Genomic DNA, 14,314 nt, shown 5'->3' on the forward strand with positions numbered 1-14,314 from the left:
TGGAATTCCGGATTTGTAGTGAAGGTGATGACCTGGGGCCTATGGTCGCTTTCAGACCGTGGGTGGATTGAAAAACTGTTCAGCTTGAACAGTAATTCTGAATTGCAGATAGTGAAGTCTAAGTAAGACTTTTTTCTTCCGTTCGACCAGGTCCAGTTTGGAGGTGAATCACTTGTTGTCCTTCCATTCACTACCAGGTAGCCTGCGTTATAGAATCTCATCACTGAGAGCTCACCTAATATATTTGGGGCTTGCTTCGGAGGTTTAGATTGAGTCATAGCCTCAAAGATGTTAGTCAGGTCCGGCCCTTCCATGTCTGCTGCATTCCCCTGAAACAGATTTGTGTTGAAGTCCCCCGTAATGATGCGGTCCGAATTGGGATATTCAGTGGCGATGTCATTCATGATTTCGCACAATCGGACCAGGTGGTCTTTTTTTGTGCGGGTGCTGGGATTAATGTACACATTGACAAGGAGAATTGGACGCTGCATCCTCCCGGGGTTAATTTTGACCCCAAGTAACCAATCTTCTTTGAGGTGAATTTGATTGAGAGCTCCTTTTATGTTGTTTGAGATGTATATGGACAATCCGCCTTTGGGGTGGCCAAAACGGCTGTCCCTGAGTGCTGGTTTCCAAAACTCAATATATCCTTCTATGGGACAGCTCTCTGTCGCCCAGGTTTCCTGTAGGGAGATTACTACATGTTCGCACAAGAAAGCCCTTGTCTCATCGTTTGAAGTTTTTTGATGAAGTCCACTGATATTCCATGAACATAGTGAGAATGGGGGCCGTCCCTGCTTGTTGTCTCTTTTGTGCTGTTTGTCCGCCGCTGAGAGGGATGTTCTAGAAGAATTGTGTGTTTCTACAAGTGTTTCACCCGCTGGCGGTCAATTTGAGTGTTTTGATGACAGGATTGCTGGCAACCACCCCCAGCTGTAGTTAGATTCTACTTTCTCCCCGGCTTTTTCGGGCCCTTTTGGTTTAACGTCGGCCCCTGAAGCATTTTTTAAGACCGAATAGGGTCTCTCGCATCCTGTTATTTTGGATGTAGCCAGATTACTGGGTGGGGTCGGTCTTGTTAGCAGGGAGGTAGGATACCCGGGGGTGGAGTAAGGGTACACTCTGATTCCCCAGTTCCGCAGAGTCGGCTTCTGTTCAAGAAAAGCTCCTACCCAGCTGACCGATGAAAAAGTCACCACAGTGACCTCAGAGGGTTGATTTCCTCGAGGGGAGAGGAATTCAATGGATTCTATATTGTTCGTGGCCAGTCCGGCTAGACCCGGAATTCCTTCTGCTAGTTTTAACAGGTTGGATCTGTTAAGAATGTCGTGCCGCCCTTTAGATTTATATTCGGGGGCCAGTAGAATTTGATGGCACGGTGGATCATTATTGATTGGCTCCAGAACACTTGTGGACTTAATGTTGGAATTTTCGACTGTCCTGTCTGGTTTAATTTCGTGTGACTGTTGTGATAGTCGTTGCGAAGCTCTCTTCAAGTATAAACTGTGACTAATCGCAGCTTTAGGATCGTTGCAGATTGTTTTAGAGTAGTTGAAACTTGACATTGCGTTTTCTTTTCCCGGGGAATTGAGGACCATCGATGGTCTGGATTTTTCTGGTGACATCTTAGGCCCGGTTGCACTTGCCATCTTCTGAGCTCACCCTGGTGATTTCTGTGTTGTCCCTGCCCTCAGTTGTTTCTGGGGCCATTGTTTGTTTGCTTTGGTCCTGGGGGCTCCTCACAGATTCTTGGGTGAGTCTTTCCAGGGTGACTCCCTTGGGGGTAATCCTTTGCTCTGCGTCGCTGTTTTTGACGGGAGGTTTTTTGTTTTCAGCTTTTTTGAAAATAGGAAAAAGTTCCTGGTAAACCTTGTTGGAATTTGCCCTAAGTTTATTTCTGGCTTTGCGCTGGCGTTTACGCTCTCTTTTACTACGTGGTAAAACTGGTCCTGGGAGGGCCGCCACTGTTGATTCGCTTTGAGAAACGGGGCTGTTTGTTTGCACAGGCTCAGGATGATCAGGCCTGGTTGTGAGTCCAATTGGTGACAAAGGAGGGCCATTTTCTGCCGTCAGGTTTGGTTTTGATTGAGCGCTCTGGGGATGGCCGTTCAGCTTCGTTGGGTCAATAGTTATTCCAGTGTTTGAAGCCTCTCCTTCATTTGTGTTTGTGTTCTGCGTGACAGAAGCCTCAGTGGGTTTTAGATGTTCTTGCTGTGAGGGGGGTGGCGATTTGGTAAAAACGTTTCCTCCCCTCAGCAACTTTACTTCCCCATGACGGTAGTTAGGCATTCTGGGAGCAGAGAAAGAGAATCTATAATTGGGGAGCAACAGCAGGTTGGTTGGGCAAGCTTCGTGGAGGCTTGTGCCCGTAAAATTAAGGAATTAAGTTTGTCTAGTTTGCTGTCTATCCCAGACGTAAATAGTGCCAAGGTGTTTAGTAGGGCGACCTGCACCTCCAGTTTTATCGAATGGTAATTAAGTACATTGACTGTTTGCTGCAGGGTTTGTAAGAGTTGTGGCCAAGCACTGGTCCCAGAGTTTTCTTCAATATTTTGTTTTTCGTTTAGGATCGGGCTGGACCTGGATGAACTTTCAGGCATCTTGAAAAAAAGAGACAGGTCCGTCATAAGCTGATCGTTCTGGGCAGGCAATGCTGGCTGGCTTTGCGATGTATCCTTTGTGTGTCCATATGGCGAAAATATCATATACGGGGGACTCAAAGCTGGTGGTGCTGTTGTGGAGATTATTGTTTGTGGAGTTGAGGATTGTTGACTGCTATTGGAGTGCTCGGGGTTGAGTTGCCCGTGAATTTGTGCCGTCGTTGTGTTTTGAAAAGAGGCCACAAGAGGCATGGTCGTAGTCGCTGCATTAGATACAGTAGGCTGAGGCAGCGTTAATTGGACCTCTGTTGGGCACATAGTGTACTCCAGCTGGGTTTGTAGTGCTTGACAGGGCCAGTGGTCCTCTACTGGAGACTCTGAAAGCTTGTCCAATGAAAGGTGGTCAAGTTGAGAGTTTTTGCTGTTTTGGTCGATGCAGGTAGACCCAAACATATAGACCTCTGATGGCTCGATTCCCCTCGCGGTTTCAGGTGCCCAATGTTGCGTCAAGGCCAAGTTAAGCGACCCAGGTTGGACCAAATTAATCGAGCCTGGTTGCGCCAGGGGGATGCTAGTTGTTGCCTCCGAAGATTGCACTCGTGGTTGTGGCGATTCCGCGGACTTAGATGACGTTTTTTTAAAGAAATCCCATATGCTCAGCGGTTTTAGTGTTTTTAGGCTGTGGTTGTCGTTGGCCGAGGCCTCTGCGACGTCGGGTTGTGTAGCTTTCTTTCTTTTGGGAGCTGTGTACTTCCTCTTTTTTCCTGATCTCATTGTTTCCCGAGGGCTTAGACTTAGGTCTTGGGCTCTTCTTTGTTGCAGCTTTGTTGCAGCAGCACGTTTTCGAGAGTCTGGCTTCTGGGACTATGGGCAAGTTGATCGTTGTGCAGCTGTGTTAGAATATGGCACCCCCCTGCTCACCCCGTCCCTCCTGCGCAGGGTCCCCCAACTCCACCCCCACCTGCTGACACCACCTCACCGCCTCTCCTCTCCGGGTCCGAAAGCAACTGGGGCTGCATGCCGCGCAATTCTGGGAGGCGCGTACAGGCACCACAGGGCCTGGGGGTGAGATGGAGACAACAGGATCTGGGTGGCTAGTCAGGACCTGGGCTGGCACTGGGATGGAGAGCAAGGGGAGCAGCCCCAGAGCTGGTGGACTCCCGTTGCCAGCCAAGCGGCGGGCAGCGAGTGAGGGATAACTGAGGGCGGTAAGCGCTAGGGGCTGAGGCACCCACGAGAGCAGCGGGAGCACCGCAAGCCGCGAGGGCTACAGGAACTTGGCCGATGGGGAGAACTCAGAGAGAAACTCAAGAACTCTGGGGCTCTATGTGTGTTGAGCTGCTAGCACAAACGCCGAGCAAGCGCCAGGCAGGCAGGCAGCGCGTCAGGGGGGGACGGGGGGGGGGGGGAGACCAGAGAAGAGGCCGCCCTCTCACCGAAGTGAACGGCGGTGATGGTGCGAGTGATTGACTCTCGAATTACTCTCGGTCAGCCCCTGTCAATCCCTGTGCCCCCACTTGCGTGCACCTTACCGTAAGTCTCCCAGCGAGTCACTCCGGTCTCAATCGGCCTCCTCCACGGCTACAAGGCTATAAGGCAACGGTCTGCCTCGCTGTGCCCTCGCCGAGCCTGCAGCTCCCCGCTCTCAGTGCGGCCCCCGCACACCGCACACCTGCCGCCGATAGCGTCTCCGCTCTACTACGCTGCCACACCTACCTGGCGAGCCTCGGTAATCACGCTAGTGGGACGCGGCCAATCTCAACAGACGGGGAAGGACAGAAAATGCTTAAGACATAGAGAATATACCATCAACTGACAAGAGAACTTGTCGCAGTGGATAGACACCGATGATGCTAGAGGAGAGCACTGGGCAATTGGAGCAGATTGTGTCAGAACATGTGAAACATGGGTTACAAAAACTTAAAATTAAAGTATGAGACTGCAGCTATCACATTCTGCAAGACAACCTCTCATCCTTAAAACTCACAACTATCAGTAGCCGCTGTCTAATAATTTCCCTACATACTGAAAGCCAGTTTTATCAAATGAAGAAAAAAAGAGAAGGAAAGAGAGAACGATAAAAGCGTAAAAAGTGCCCTCACTATACCCATGAGCCTCAATACACATCGTTTTTACACCACTCATAGTCTAGATTTTGTTTCTAGCAATCTCTTGCTTGTTGGCCAGCACGCAAGTCTGATCATGCATACCTTGCACAAGTGTTTAATCTTAATCCCAGAAACCAGATCTGAAGGCTCCTCCTCGATGAACTGGCTCTTCAGTGCCTTCTCTGGATCCTCCTCGTCCTCCTTTTCTTTTACAATGATTGTGCTGGGAGTCCCACACCAGTACGAGGGCTGAAAAGAGAATTAGACAATCAGTAAGGTATGTGGAGGTTCTTGAAGATTGACAATCTGCGAGTTCATTCATTCTGGAGGTGGAGAAGAGAGAAGAAGTCTGTAAGAAAGTAGATTTGGGCTGGCATCCTGGGAATAAGGTGCTGATCAAGATTACTCCGATGTGAGGAGGAATGAGAACATGCATTAGAAGAAGGGAAAAAAAGGAAGACAGCGTCAGACAGAAATTAGTAAATAGGGTTCAAGAAAAAAAAGAAGAAAAAGAAGAAGCAATGGAAACAAACCCAAGGAGGAATCAAAACTAATAAAAAAGGGAGAGACAAAGTCTAAAGGAAAGAGATGACTATATGGCAAACCCCAGATTTGAAAACTTAAAGAATAAGAGGAAATAGGTGTTAGAAGTTGAAATGTAAGATTTGAAGCAAAAGCAATAAAGTAGATCTAGAAATTAAATGTGACAGAATTAGTGCAAAGCATCCCAGAACTCATTCACATGAGGTGTGCATGCAGGCAGAGTGCAATTAAGGATAAAAAGATTGAAGGCTCAGCTTCAGCAACGGGGGACAGGGATTACATAAAATACGTGTCCAGACAAGCGAGAGCACGATGTAGATTTTATAAACGCACACAACTCACACGTCATCCAATACGTCTGCTGTACGTAACAAGAATATTTTTCAAAGTGAGACACTCATCTTAAATGAACACTTTGCAGGACCCAGAAGCTAGTAGCAGATAAAATGGAAATTTTTTTTTACCAAAAAAACAAAATCCCATCTTCTTTAGAGAACCTAATATCCACTGGGTATTTTGAAATGTCCATGTGGTGCTGCTCACATATTGGAGAAAATCTCCAGGTTGGAAAGAATTTGATAATTTTTGACATAAGGCACATAACATGGCTGGTGTAGAAGTATATACTTTTAACTTGTTCAAAATAATCTACATTTCCATAGTATGCACTCAAAATCGCAGAATGGAGGCTTTGGATGATGTAATGGAGACTACTATGTTAAGCTTTGCACTACTGTGCCTACAACACTGCAAAAGAGGAAACAGGACTTTCATGAGTTGAGTTATCTTAATTCTTGCCCGTCTTTTTTTAAAACTGGAATGTTTGCACCTGAGGCACGTGAATAAAAAGCTTCTCCAAAAGATGCTGTTTCTTTTTTAGAACGAGTCAAACCTTTTCCTGGGGCATCTATGTTTAATGGACACTATTCAGGTTGTGTATCATGATTTAAAAATAGTGTACCAGAATGGGCAATTGCCAGTGCTGGCACGACTACCTGGCTTTTGGGACTGGAGAGACATTGGAATAGACACAGTAGGGGCGGTTGTGTGTGGCTGTGCCCTCAAGTCCTTTCTTGACATACAATCAGAATGCGATATGCCCCGCACGCAATCTTAGTGCTACCAACATTTCAGGCATGCTTTTACCCCCTATATATCCCGCCTCACAAAGATACCCAAGTTCAACCCCGTTGAAGCTAAAGTCTTTATGGGGGAGTTGATGAGTAGATAACCAAAATATACTGCACGATCATCAATAACACACCTACCACCATACATAAAACTAGAGAGGCGTGGCAGCAAGATTTGGGTCCCTTAGAGGAAGATAGCTGGGTGGAGGCCCTGTAGTCCCCGCGCAGTGCAGTAATTGCGGCCCGCCTGTGCCTTATCCAAGTTTGAATATCTCCATAGAGCTTACTACACAAGACACAGATTGTGGCGCACTTTTCAGCATTGTCTGCGCTGTGAGTCAATGGAGGGTACATTCCTGCATACTGTGTGGTCCTGCCCGACCCGGTCATGGTTCTAGAGGTGAGTGTTTACATGTCTGCTTGAAGTACTGGGATGGGATGTGCCCTCCTCCCCGAGGTTGGCAATGCTACATATTACTGAGGGCCTGGGTGGCAAAAGGTAAAAGTGCCACCTTTTATTCTTAGCTTGACATTGGCAAAGAGGGACATCCCCCGAGCCTGGAAGGAGGAATCCCCGCCTTTGATTGTGATATGGAAAAAGGACTTGACTTCTGTATGGGCCTGGAAATCCCGGTCTTTGAAGCAAGAGGGTGCTCTCCGAAACATTATAAGATCTGGAAGAGGTGGGCCGACAATATGGGTCTATATCTGGAGCCTCCTCCACCCCCCCCCCGCTGCCTGATATCGCAGACTCATTGTTGTGAATTTGGCACATTGGACTATGCGTCGTATGCACGTTGGACAGGTGGCACAGACTCTCCGTATCTATGCAACATTTCTCCCTGTCGGGCGGAAGCAACATGGCACAGTTATTTGTTTTTCTGTTATTATCTTTCTTTGTAATTTATTCTTTGTATGACCACTGTCATGTTCGTGCTGGAAATGTTAATATCCATTTTTGTTACCCGTTATGCATACTGTGGGGTCCGTTTGAGGCATTGTTTTCGCCTTGGCTGTTAACAATAAAATGATGTTGTGAAAAAAAATTGTGTACCAGGGAAACAAGTTATGATGCACTTGAACTAGATAAAAAAGTTAATCCCTTTTGGTACTTTGCAGAGGTTGTGAAGGATCCCTGGAACTCAATTGAGCCTAACTTAGGTATATATATGGATAGTGTTAACCTGTTACAAAAATCATCTTGGCATCATTCAAAACTTGCCTAGCCTTAAAAGCTTTCAAAGCTTCAGGAGGCTGGTTAGTACTCTTTGACTGGTTGGTAGATATGGGAACTCAACAATATAAGCATCACTACACCAGTTTGCATTTTTCCAGCAACTGTTCAGACACTGGAGCAAACAGTTTTCTATTAAACGTTACACCCATATGCGTTTTGGAACAGAGCAGCTTCTTTATCATACAGGATCTGGAAGGTAGGCTGCTTTGGGAAGTAGAAAGTAAGCTTTTTTTTATACTGTTCTAATTCTGTAAATTTAAGCAGGACTGGAATCTGGATTACATCAGTTGTCTCAAAGTTGCATTTTCTTTCACTGACTTTCCCATGCCTTTGTTTATTATCCAGTATTGAGGAAAAAGAATAGGCTTGAACATTTTCAAATGGCTAGATTCACTGAGGGCGGCAAACTATGCCCGGAGATGCTCCTTTACCATAAAAGGGTTCGCTCTGGGATGATGGATACAGCCAGGTCAGAATGAGGACGTGGAAGCTGGCTGCTCAAGAACTGCACAATAATCTAAAGTCCATTTGGCAGTGCTAATGGGGCAAGTCTAGAAGAAATGCCTGCAGAACCAAGCTTGGAAGAAGGATACAATTTCCAGAGCTTGAATTGCTTTTTACAAAACTTCCAATAAACAATATTGTTTGGTGAGGCGTGCCTTCTCAATCCTTTGAGCTGGGGTTAATGTTCACATTTGTTGTTTTTTTTGGTTGGGGTCTACTTGGAACCATGTGTACCACCATTGGTTGTGGGACAGGATCTGTAACCTGTATATATGAATAGAAATAAAACTATGTGGTTTTTATATAGGGAAAACCTGGCAAATGGCAACAGAGCTGTACAAGGCCAATAGGAAAAAGGAACATAAAGTGTTACCTTGGAAAAGATGGGGGAGCGGCAGGTGAGCTGCTGAGCTCTCTGATGGGAGGAGGAAATATCCAAGGAGATGAGATCTAGTGTTTTTTAAGAGGCACATCCATAGCTCTTTCCTGAACTGAAAGAGGTTTGCGGCCGTCCAGATGGACACAGGGACGTTGTTCCTGATCCTGGGTACATAGAGCAAAAAGGTCTGTTTCCTTTTTTCTTCTCTGTACCTCTTGGCATTCAGACCAACAGTGTCCTGGCTGTGAGTGTGTTGAGAGCTAGCTGAGATCATAACTTGTTACTTAAAGAAGTGTTGCAATGTTACAATGCCAATGACCAGGTTATCCAAATAACGAATTAGATATTATAAGTTGCTTATTTTGCCTTTGTGATTCCAGGATTCACAGTAGAATTCTACGCAGTCCATCAGGGAGATGTTGCAGCCATTGGAAGTGACATGGATGTAGCTGGCAATGGAGTAAAAGGAAGACCACTATTCACAGTGTTGTAGACACAGGAAACTAGAGATTTGGAAAACTGAAATGTCTTGAATATTGAAGAATGAAGTGTCAGTGAGTTAGGGATATCTGGTTAAAAGCAAGTGAACAAACTATGAAAACACTTGCAGGCTTGACTAAATAAAACTGCAAAGGCTCAAACTTCTGACCAAAAAGAAGAATCCAAAGGTTCAAATCCAAATCTCGATTTTCATTATGTTTGTGAAAGGTATGGGTGTTTCTGGGCTACATGTCAATTGTCTTGGCTTTTTCCTAATGAAAGACTCTCCTCAAGGTTCAGAAAGACATAGAGCAACATCAGTGTAAGCCTCCTTCACATAGGCAGTAAGTAGAGCAAAAACACAAGAAATGCAAGCTTTAGCTTGTAAGATGGTCTTGTAACTGGTTCAGACTCAGTCTTAGGATCCTTTCACAAGCATTGGTATGTTGGGCCCTGATAGCTAAGCTCTGAAAATCATTCAAGGCAAATACTATTAAGAGACTATAGGCCAGAATATGAACACACTAATCTCACAAAGCAATTTCAAATTGCACACCGCCTTTTAGCAGTCAGTCTTTAATTTTGTCACAGAACGACCTGCCTAATGAATGTTGCAGATCGACCTGCCTGATGAATTTACAATTGGTATGAATGGCTACAAAGACACAGCAGGCAGCCATTAATGTACAGTAGACCATCAATGTACAGTAGACTATCATCCCTTTGTTTCCATTTTCAGACACCAGACACATTTAAAAAAAAAAAAAAAGCAGCAGTAAGCGTTTCTTAAAGAAACCAAGGCCGATTTAAAAAAAATCCGTTCTGGGAAGATACTAATACATCTAATCGCAAATAGGATGGACCGTGCTTTTCAAACCACTTACCATTTGCAATTCGGAATAAGCTATTAAATCGATCTGGTAATTTTGAAAGGCTTTTGCAACTCACAAAATATGTTTCATATATGGCAACACACAATTTTAGATCGGAGCAATTAAAGGAGCAACTTTTTCATATGACGTGATATTTTCAACCTTCTATGACCCAACTACTTTAAAACATCACAACTGAAAATAAAAGATTAAAGAATATCTTAAATAGTAATAGCATTAAAAAATACAAAGGAAAGAAGACAGTGATTGGTAAAGAAAATTGTAGGACACCACCACCTGGCCGGGAAAGCAGCAGGTTGTAGCAAGGGTTCCCACTTCATTAAAAATACTTTCCCCCTAGGACTCACCGTCAAAAAGTAGTACCAGGGCTGGGGAATGCCATACTCTCCTGGGAAGACTGCCTCCATATACCAGGCCACCAGGCCATACAGCACAGAGTCTAGAAGGAGCATGCCGAGCACATGTGCAAAGGTGAAGTTATCGTCCACACTGACTGGCTTCATCAGGTTTACCCACTGGATTCCAGTCCCTGAAACACAGAAGAAAACACATGTCAAAAGACACAGATACCTCCATACATTCATTCACCTTTCCAGCAGTAACAGGGCCTCTGCATAAACTACCAGAATTCACAGACTTTAATGTGCTACTCAGACTCCCCAACATGGACTCTGATTATATAAACTGGACCTAAGTGCAAATAGTCAGAGTCACAAAATCACCATTCTCAGGGACTCACAATATGACTTGGCTACTGAATAATAATTAGGCAGTGTGCAATCTGTGGCCCACTGTGAGTGGCTACAAACACAGAAATGGTGGCCTGTAAGGAACAGCAGATTACGATCTATTTCTGAATGGAAAGCTTTTTTTGGAGCCCCTTCCCATTTGTGAATCAGTTACCACCCCCATTGAGACTTTTGACATTTAACTGATCAATGGTTTACAACTGAAATTGCAGTTGCAGTCCACTGATTCATGAAATACAGAATCATAATTTGCAAAGGAAAGCTCTACGTCCCGTCCAGTCCAAACTGCGATTTGGTATGGGTGCAAAACCTATTTTAGATGTTGGAAACATTTTTCAGATTTGTAAAATGGGGTTTGTACATTACAGAAATATGTAGTCACTAACCCAGTGATTTTGGGAAGTAACACTGATCACAAAATCCCTTCACGTACATCATGCCCAAGTTACTTCCTTTTGGTACTTGACTGCACCGTAAGTCAAGGTTAACTCTCAATAGAATTGAGGTTTCACAGATAAACCTATGATACACACTTGGGCTGAAGTACAAGGAGTAACATTTATAGCATATATGCACTGCGAGCTAGATTTCTTTTGTTTACTTCAAGTCCTTTGTCCAGTGCTATTCTTTGGGAAACCAGGTCTTCTTGGAAATCTTTAGGGCTTATTACATATTGCTGGTGTTTATATACTTTACCTAGTCAATATAGCAGGTGTCTTTAGGGAAATTCCATTTCTGTCTTTCTACTTACTCTATTTGCAGCTCAGCGAGGAAAGACATGCAACTCAGTGGGTTGGAGAGCCTGAAGCTGAATTCCCCACATAGTATTCCCAAAGTACAAAGCCCCAAAAGCTAGCTAAAACTTAAAGAATTATCCCAAACAAATGAAAATGTTACTTCAGGAAGGTGAAGCAGTGAAGAGGGGAAGGCCATTCTGCACAAAGTCTAGGGGCCCAGTTAACTGGGCTACTGCCCATTAGGTACTGAAAGGTGTTAGTGCACTGGAAACAAGCACTTGGTGGGGAAACCAGCTAGGGGCGTCACTAGGTCTCATGTCTCTGCAAGAGGGTAGTGACAGCACCTCCCACCAGGTCTGTGGGGAACCAAATTTTAATGTCCTGCATCTTGGAAATGAACAGTTGTTATCAACAATGTTCAGAGGGAGGGAAAGTGAAGTGCCTTTGGGTATCCACTGGATCAACAGGTCCCACCAAAATCCTAGGAACCAAGGTCAGGGTCAAATTAAAACTTCAAGAGGCTATCTCAAGAAACTAAAGGGTGAAAGAGTTGTGGACGGGAGAAAGAAAGAAAAGAGAGATAAAGCAATTCAGTTCTGTTATCAGGATGATCAACAGCAACTGCTGAGGCACAGCCACAAGTTCTGAGGAGAACAAGAGCCCCTCCTCAACACATTCTCCTCTGGAGCTGGACAGAGGCATATCAAGGGTCCCTGGGATACTGAGCAGACTGTGAAAACAAAAGCGCCTTTGCAAAAATGCTCAAGTCAGCCCCACTACAAATGTCTCCTCACCGAAGCTGTCTTTCCATCCATCTATTCTCCCTCACTGCTTCTCCCCTCTCCTTCTCTGTTCACTTTCTCTTCTCCTTCCCTCTCCCTCCTTCTTTTTCTCGCTTTTGAAGCCTCCCAGTGACTGCTGCAATTAACCTCGGGGACATGGATAAAGGACAAAGACACCGGGAGCGGCCCTGTGCTTTCTAAACAGGCCTCCTAGGGCTCCAGCCCAATAGGGAAATGCCCGGTGGCAGGGGAGTAACAAAGGCCCCCGCAGCACCCGTGGTGCAGGGCATCGGCCCCAAGTTTGCCCATACTGGAGGGGGCCCGCTCAGCCCCTACTGATGTGAGTGTGTGGGGCCCCTTCAGCATATCTTGTAGGCGTGCCCCCTCACATTTAATTACGCCACTGCCCAGTGGAATAAAAGGCCTAAATGACCCAGTGAGAAGAACGGGAAGGGTGCAAATAGCAGCTCTGTAAATAGATTCAGAAGCTCTTTCTTGTAACTATTATTGTTATATCTGGGCAACTTTGTCCTGCCGGGCTAAAAAAGGTGCTTGTGGTTTGTGGGGGCTCGCTCACTCACTGACAACCTCCACACAGGTAGGCTTGCAGCCAGCATAACATTGATCTCATCTTCTTAGTCAGGGTTCTATTCTTTTCATCTATGGAATGTTCAGCATCTCCTTCCGAGAAGTTCACAGCAACAGGGCTTTCTTTAAAGCTTGCTCCCAACCTCTAAGAAAAGACAGCAGAAGGGCCATGTGTCTGGTAAAGTGGTTCTCTGTTGCTGCATTTCAGAGTCTCATGAAGACCGAACAAACACAAAGTGATCGACCCAAAAAATGAGTATTCTTTAGCCTTTTCTCTGGCTGGGCTTTTTTTTCTGGCCTCCTGACAGTTGCTCTACATGACCGCTCTCTCTAAATCTCGAACTCTTCTGCAATAATGGGGAAGTATACCATGGCATTTATCCTTTACTCTACACTTGAACCATAATCAGTTCAAAGGAACTGCTCCCACTTCCATCAGAAAGCAGGTGCTGCTGATCAACGTCACAGGCTGAATTGTAGGGAACCTACAGTTGACTCACAGCCTGTCAAGTTCCCTGGGAGGAGAAAATATGTGCCTAATAAAAAAAAACTAAATAGGTCAGGGTGACACAGCTTTTGAAATTATGATTGCAACCTTTGTTCAACTAGGTCACCCCTAACGGATCACTGTAATCTTATAGGTTAGTTCGGTTGTTTTATGCCACAAAATTAGAACTAGAAACAGCAACGAGGTGGTTAATGTATGTTGAAAATGGAGAATGGAGTCCTTGGTGATTTGAAGCTATCCAGTAACCTCACCAAGTTCAACGTTGTTTCAAATATTCTTCAGCAGTATTCCACAAAGTGTACACAACAAATAGGCACTAGGAAAGGTCCAAATTGTTCACAGTAAAATTATACCATTGGCAATGCCAGGAGGTCTGACTTTAAAGGAATGCTGCATTGTAATTTGAAGCATTACAGGTAAATATCATGAGAATGAATATGCACCTATGTGGAAGCAAGGTGAAAGGCAGGTCAGGTCACAAAGCATAACCGAAGCAGCTGTTTAAAGCAACGAAAAAGGGAATATTGCTTTTATTTCTTCTGCTCTATTTTTCTACATATTCCAAGCTAATCAAGCTTTTTTTTAAACGGACTTTCATTGAACGGGCACTAATATCTGTTTGCAACAAATATCTAAAAGATTTCTGATATGTTTAGTTTTGCAATAATGGTTTTATTTTTATTCTTCATGTTTGCAAACATGCTCACTCTTTCATATGTAAGAGCTACATACCAAGGTTTTAAGTGGTTTGTGGGAAAGGCCATGGTGTGACATGTATTATATGGGATAAAGTGCTACTCTGAATTACATAGCCTTTTAAAGGAACTTGTCCATCGGCCTCATTACTCTATATGGCTATGGAGCTCCTCTGTGACTTGCAATATCCTTATAATGTACATCATGGGACACTTTATCTCTGATATCCAAAAAGCTTTAATAGCATGTAAATGTTGTGCGCCCTTGGAAGTTCAATCTCAGGCAGCAGGATAAATAAACAAAATTATCACAGCAGTGTGAAGGGCATTCACTTTTTAGTAGGAGCACATAACCTCTGCCCAATCAAAACATGTACTCCT

At 44.7% G+C, this 14,314-nt stretch overlaps 1 protein-coding gene across 1 annotated transcript in view; it reads right to left on the bottom strand.

Annotated features, from left to right (window-relative positions):
• Positions 1-14,314, bottom strand: part of ABCA3 (ATP binding cassette subfamily A member 3) — a 633,557-nt gene that overhangs the window by 339,148 nt on the left and 280,095 nt on the right. Inside the window, exons 10-11 of the mRNA XM_078663005.1 lie at positions 10,222-10,403; positions 4,811-4,957 (exon numbers count right to left, since the gene is read on the bottom strand). Coding sequence (XP_078519131.1) covers positions 4,811-4,957; positions 10,222-10,403 — 329 coding nt within the window. The remainder of the gene's footprint in view (positions 1-4,810; positions 4,958-10,221; positions 10,404-14,314) is intronic.

Source organism: Lissotriton helveticus, chromosome 10, assembly GCF_964261635.1.
Source record: "Lissotriton helveticus chromosome 10, aLisHel1.1, whole genome shotgun sequence".
NCBI lineage: Eukaryota > Metazoa > Chordata > Amphibia > Caudata > Salamandridae > Lissotriton > Lissotriton helveticus.